Here is a 6,445-nt window from a genome sequence, read left to right on the forward strand (position 1 = left end):
ATATAGGACGATGCACCGTCATGCGTAAATTACATGCAATACACATCGTAATGGAATTTTTTTTTTTAATAATTCAAACGACTCTACTCAAGAAATTGACGTAAGATTGACCAGTTAAACTCCCGTTAAAGAAAACAAGGTAATATAGAACATTGTACAGTTTAGTGGAATCAGTTATACCAAATCAGTATGTGATTACGAATTGTCGGTGTACAAAAATGGTAATAGCTCTGACAATTTTAAATAAATTTCACGCTATTTTAAATAAAAATATATCATTTTACTTGATCTCTTTGTTTACAAAAGGTAACAGAAATACTGCCACCGATACAAATGGTAACGCGGATACATATTTTTAAACCAACGCCTGTTAACTTCCGCCTCTGCGGCGCTATCGGCTGCAACAAATTGCACAATACTGTCCGGGGATATAAATCTCAAGGGGAATATATTTGAAACGCGTACAACGGCTAAAAACTGTGCTTTGTAATGAGTAAAAAATAGCATATTAAATTTACGAAGCGTGAATAGAACAGGTCGCCGAAACTTTTTACATGCTCGACGGGAACGAAATTCATTACCTGATCTCGTTTTGAAATGAATTCCGATTATAAATAATAAAGGAAAGATTAATCGCTTTTATCGGTATGTTCATCTATGTGGCTCTGTTCTATCGCCTATCTCATTCACTGGTTTCACGTACCCACGCAGTTCTCTGTGGACTCACCCGTCTAGAGAAATCCATGATTTTTCCTTCCCCGTCGTTTCTTTAAGTCATTTAAAGGAACGTACGAACGATTCCGTGGCGATATGCGCGAAGGAGCAGGAGGAGGCGTTTGGCACGAAGTAACACCGTCTAACTGTACGCGAACACAACTGATACCATGCGTTCCTGACTAAAAAGAAACCGTACCGGTGCGGACTCGTCCGGAAGTGGGCCCGGAACCCCGGGCGGCCACCCGTGACCGACGGGTACTTTGTGAATACACGGTGAGCCATGCGGGCATCGGTTCTATGGTATACGCATCTCGCTCGAGCGCACCTGTTCTGTACCTTTCTAACATTATCCTGCGTCACGAAGGTCCCCTATCCAATCCTTTTCGTTTTTCTTCACTTCTTCATCGGTTGTTCTCGCTCGAATAACGGATGCCAATATAACGATCACGATTACGGCCGTCTACCGTGCCGTAAAAGATTAAGAGCATTTACCTAGGAACGCGCTCATCGACCATCGTATTATTTATTTATTACAAACGTAACATTCAGGTGTTCACTTTACAAAATTTTACTCGAGTCTTCGTATACCTTATAAAATATACGAACGTTCCCTCTTTTTTTTTTTTTAACTCTGTTTGCTTGCAATAAGTACTTTCAGTTTAAACGCACTATAGACAGCGTGAGCATAGTTCCATTGTTAGAATCGAGGAGAAATTTCAAAAGATATGTGTGAACAGCTAAACGAAAGCTGTTGCTCGAGGATGTCTTCTTTTTTGTTGCGTATGAAAAGGAATGAAGTCAGTATCTGTCAATTGATTTTGAAATTTTTTATGTAATTTTTATATGGCACAGAGAGAAGCTAATGGACTGGAGAAACGACGAGTCTGATCATTCTAGCGGTTTGTGTCTGTTTTTTTCGTGCACTGCGGGCCATTTCATTTAATTGATCACAATTTTTTCTTTTTCCATGGACAGTTGAAAATTTTACGTGGGACGAGGAAAATCTTTTGACGAAGACTAAGAGTGATATAAGTTTGTCGAATGCCGTTGGATGCAATGTTTGCTCGCAAGGGATACAGGTTCATTTGTTATAAGTTATTTGTTATTAAATCTTTATTATTTGTTTAAGTTGATAATTTAAAAACTAGGCGAATTTCGATAATTGTAAAGAATCAAGGAGCTTTACATCGGCCCTCGAATGCTTGGAATTAGAAGCGGAAGTTGAATGTAGAAATGAAGCGATACCGCTTCGACGAACGAGCGATGCTCAGACCGAACCATTGGATGATATCAAACAAGAATTATACGATTTTAACGCTAGAGAGATTTTACCTTGTCGACAAGTTCTTCAAAATTTTGATATTTTGAATTTTCAAGTACAATTTGCACATTTTCAAATATTTTCAAAATCGGTAATGAACGATTATTTCAGGGCGTTAGACACCCACCGGAGGATATTGCTCGTTACTGGAAAAAAGATTCGCGAATGTGGCTTTGGAAATCTGTTCAGCTTAGGCGAAAAAGGAATAAGTCTAAGTCTTCGAGTAATACGGGCGCGGTAAACGATGAAAATGAAGAAAAACAATAATTTGAACGTCATCCAGAATTTCAGACGTAAAGTTCTATACATTTAGATTGTTGCATTTATTGTTCGTATTGCTATTTTAAATTGAATCTATTTTTCGATATATATACATTGTGTCAGATCATAAGTAAAATCTGTAAACAAGATCTTTTAAATTTCATACTATGTTTTGATTTTAATGTGACTTGTCGCTCGTAATAACGAAATGCAGTAATTTTAGTATTTAAATAAAAGATTTGTACAATTTTGATAGCATCTAAATAATATTATTGTTCGAAGCGTGAACAAAAGTGGTGTATAATGAAATTCATATACATTGTTTTTATTGAGCCAAAATAATTCTTTATCTTAACCACAAGTTTCTAAAGAATCTAATGTTTCGTCTCTTTCAATATTTTCACCCATTTCGAAACGTGCAAAATCCATTATTTCGAGTTCTTCGCTTTGTAAAAACTGTTGTACAGACACATTAGGATCAAGCAAAAATTCTTGATACAGCATAACAGATTCGTCATCTACATCATCGCTAGGTTCATCAATGTTTGGATCTCCAATTTTGACTGGATTCATACCTAGTATCAAAATACATATTATCATTTAAGGGATACATTTTTTTCAGGAACTACAGTAGTGTCCACATAAGTGACCACGCTCGGGATCGACCACGGTCATTTATGTGGGCATGGTTACTTCTCGGAATTCAACGGAGATGAGAAAAGAGGATAAGTATATATACAATGTATCGATAACGACCGGCGTCAAGTTATGCTCGACACGCTCGATGTTCGAAGCCGCTTGGTTTCTAAGAATTGGTGGGATAACCGCGGTCACTTAAGTGGGCACTACTGTATCGTAGTATGTGACTATAAATGAATATAATTTACCAATAATATGTTGGCATAATTGCATTCCCAACATGTTACTCTTTTCTTTAGACTTAATAGCCACTAGTGCACCGTATCGTCCAAAAGATGATGGAACTGGATTTAGTGGGGAGGGGTGTGTACAACCATACAAATACACACCAGGTTGTACGTTCATACATAAAGCTCGTTTTATGTTAATGTTTTCACCAATACTTCCAATGGTTAAAGCAGAATGATCGGCTAAACTTTTGCCATCCTTAGCAGACAAGGAATTTATAGATTCTGTATATAATATGGTTTTACCGATGATTGCATTTTGTTCAATTGACATTCCATGATTTAACACAGTAGAAAGCACAATTTCTGCTAAATCGAGAAACTTTTTGTTTCTTGCAACAAAGTCTGTTTCGCAATTTATTTCCACAAGAGCTCCAGAATTGTTATTTGTGATCATCGCTATTAAACCCTGAGTAGTTGTCCTGGATTGTAATTTTATTGCCCGATCCCAGCCTTGAGCCTGAGCTTGTTCTTTTAGCCATAGTTCAGCCTAGAATGTACAAAAAATTAATAATAATCTTACAGAGTTTATACATCCGCAAGTTTCTTACTTTTTCAACATCATTGTCATGTAGCTCTAATGCTTTCTTACAGTTTATAAACGTATATCCAGTCTTCTTACGCAATTTGGCCAATAATATTTTCTTTGATGAATGACAAAGTATGTAATTTGTGTGTATGGAACGAAAAAACTGACGTGCAATCATCTGAAATATGTCACTGGTTGTCTCACTTTATGTGAAAATAAGTTGAAAAGACTTTAAAATCTTGAAGAGACTTAACCTAAAAATGTCTAAACATCATTTCGATTCGTATATTATTACGACGTAACGATATTGAAACAGTATTATTTTATTAGAAGCTTATTATTCGAAAATCCCACAAATTTGAGGAAATCAATCAATTTCGTTGCCTAGAAACTATAGTCAATAGCTGTAGCTAGTGTCATTCCATTCGTGATTTGATGGTGGTAATCATATGGAAATTAAATTTTAAAGACATTGTTTTTTAAAAATACTGTACAGTGATCTTTTAAGTAACACTCTCAAGACCGAAAAAAAACTTCTCTTGTGAAATACTTACCCTGTACAGAGTTTAAAAAACAGGGACTCGTAACAATTGATAAACCAAGACCTATTCCGAAAGTAGCGCCGTCTGCAACGATATAACATTCGATCATAAGGTAATCGGAGCATCATCGATATTTTTCAAATCAAAGTATGTTGCATTTTATCGAATTGTGATTTGTAATCGATTATTTATTTATAGTTTGAATTTAAATTTTACGCTGGTGCTTGAACGGTGGGTTTATGTAGCTCATATATTTTATTTCAGGCGTAAAATAATTCTTTGCCTTCCGAGACGTTGCTACGATAAGTAGATTCAACATGAAATGCGATTGCGAGGAAGTGATATCATGCGAGGGCATTTCGCGCTCGGCGATTCAAAAGGAGCCCGCCAAAGATATCCCAGAAATATCTAAAGTGATCGAATCGAAGATCGAGCCGTTATTTGCGTTACCTCCAGAATTAATGGAATGTGTTAGATGCAAAAGGAAACACGAAAAACGAAAACAATGGAAATACATGAATACATATACCAGAAAACGATTGAAAACTGAATATTTCCGTAGGTCAGGAAAACGCGCGAATTTTCTACTTTGTTTCGTTGATATTTAACTGACGAAAGGAAGTTTGAAATTATAAAAATATAATTAAAATAGAATTTCTGAGAAGTAATGATTGCTGACTTTATTTACAGGTTCGTGGCAGGCCTAGTCGTAAAACCAGAGTTATCGCAAGCGAATATAGATTTAAATACGGATCAAGACGTAAATCGTTATTATAATTATATTTGCAACGGGGTCGATACTTTTCACGCGGTACAGATTCAAGACGACGTCGTTGAGAAGATATTAAATTTGGTCCCGTATAGTTTGCAAGATCGATTCAATTATTGCACGGAAGATCTGCTGGTCGAGATCAAAGACACATTCACGACGAATATTAAAAGAGCAATATTGGAATTCGCGCTTCAAGATCGTTTCAATGAACATTTATTTCAGGCGGTACAAAAATTAATCCTCTATATGTATAGAATGTTCCGTCTATCGTGTTTATTGATATTTATGAAACATAAATTGTGTACCTTCCGCGTTAGCTGTACGCGATTATGTATAGCAATTCTTATTTCATGGAAGCGTTTCAAATTTCTGTAGGAGCAAGAAACTAGACTGCTGCCGACTTTAGTGGGTCAGGTCTGGGAGTACCGTGAAACTTTGCGGAACAATTTGTATTTGATAAACCCATGCATGACGATGACTTTGGAACAATGGGTTTGCAAATTTCGGTACGGAATTGCTCGTTCGCGGCGCAATAGTCTCATCTTGATCGATCGACGGGTCTTCTTTCAGAAATTTCCGGCTTATCGACCTGAAGCAAATCGCGGAGTACGAAGAGAGCTGGGATTTGACGGTGTTTGCAAATACTCTTCTTCGTCAAATTAATAAGGAGAGAAACGCACTGAAGAATACTTGGTACAGTGGAATACAAGATATATTTCTTGTGGTAAAGGATCAACGATCGTTCACTTTTCATCTAAATTAGCATTAGATAATATTACTTACACCCTAAATTCGGAATCAACTTTTGCAGAATAACAGGAAGAATTTAGTTCCGAGTCCCTTGCAGCGTACGCGATTTAAAAGATTCTTCGAGTGCGCTGCGAAAATAATGGAAGGGCAGCTTCTGTCTGTCTGCAAACATAGTCTGACAGATTTTATGGATTTGACTATTCGTGATCAGGTGCATTATTTTAAAACGTCCTACAAGAGGCAAATAGTAGGAACGACGTAGTAATCATTCTTTTACAGCTTGCCATGCGGGAGTTTAACGTGCACATAATCGTCAGTTCCGAGCAGCTCATTTTCGATCCATCCTTCGACGAATTTAAGAATGTACTTTGCAGCATTTTGGACAGTATATGCGAGGCGGTTAAAAAATTCACGAAACTGGAAACGCAGCTCTATCTGGATTGGTCCGGCCCGTTAGAAATTCTGAAAGTATTGTAAAAAATAATTTTCTTCAGGAATTCGATTAGACGATAAGTTTTAATTTCGTTGTCTACAGCCACAGATTGACGAAGCCAAAGTAAACGCGTACAAACAGGAAATTATTGATCTGATCGATCAGGAAAGGCTGATTCCCGAGAAGTTGTTGAA

At 36.8% G+C, this 6,445-nt stretch overlaps 1 protein-coding gene across 3 annotated transcripts; it reads right to left on the reverse strand.

Annotated features, from left to right (window-relative positions):
* Positions 1-1,923: 1,923 nt before the first annotated feature.
* On the reverse strand, positions 1,924-4,374 carry LOC122401715 (elongation factor Ts, mitochondrial). Of its 3 annotated transcripts, none has more exons than XM_043404038.1 (4): positions 4,309-4,374; positions 3,777-3,932; positions 3,187-3,715; positions 1,924-2,874 (listed from the first exon to the last, which is right to left on the reverse strand). In XM_043404038.1, exons 2-4 carry the CDS (start codon positions 3,930-3,932, stop codon positions 2,651-2,653), a joined length of 909 nt encoding a protein of 302 aa, XP_043259973.1. In that variant the 5' UTR covers positions 4,309-4,374; the 3' UTR covers positions 1,924-2,650. The 3 variants fall into 3 exon arrangements, with proteins under 3 accessions (XP_043259973.1, XP_043259974.1, XP_043259975.1); XM_043404039.1 differs by having other exon boundaries at positions 3,777-3,957; positions 4,309-4,371; XM_043404040.1 differs by having other exon boundaries at positions 3,777-4,008; positions 4,309-4,359.
* Positions 4,375-6,445: the final 2,071 nt, after the last annotated feature.

The sequence above is a fragment of the Colletes gigas genome, unplaced genomic scaffold (assembly GCF_013123115.1).
Source record: "Colletes gigas isolate AHSC1104 unplaced genomic scaffold, ASM1312311v1 Colletes_gigas_Sc00027, whole genome shotgun sequence".
NCBI lineage: Eukaryota > Metazoa > Arthropoda > Insecta > Hymenoptera > Colletidae > Colletes > Colletes gigas.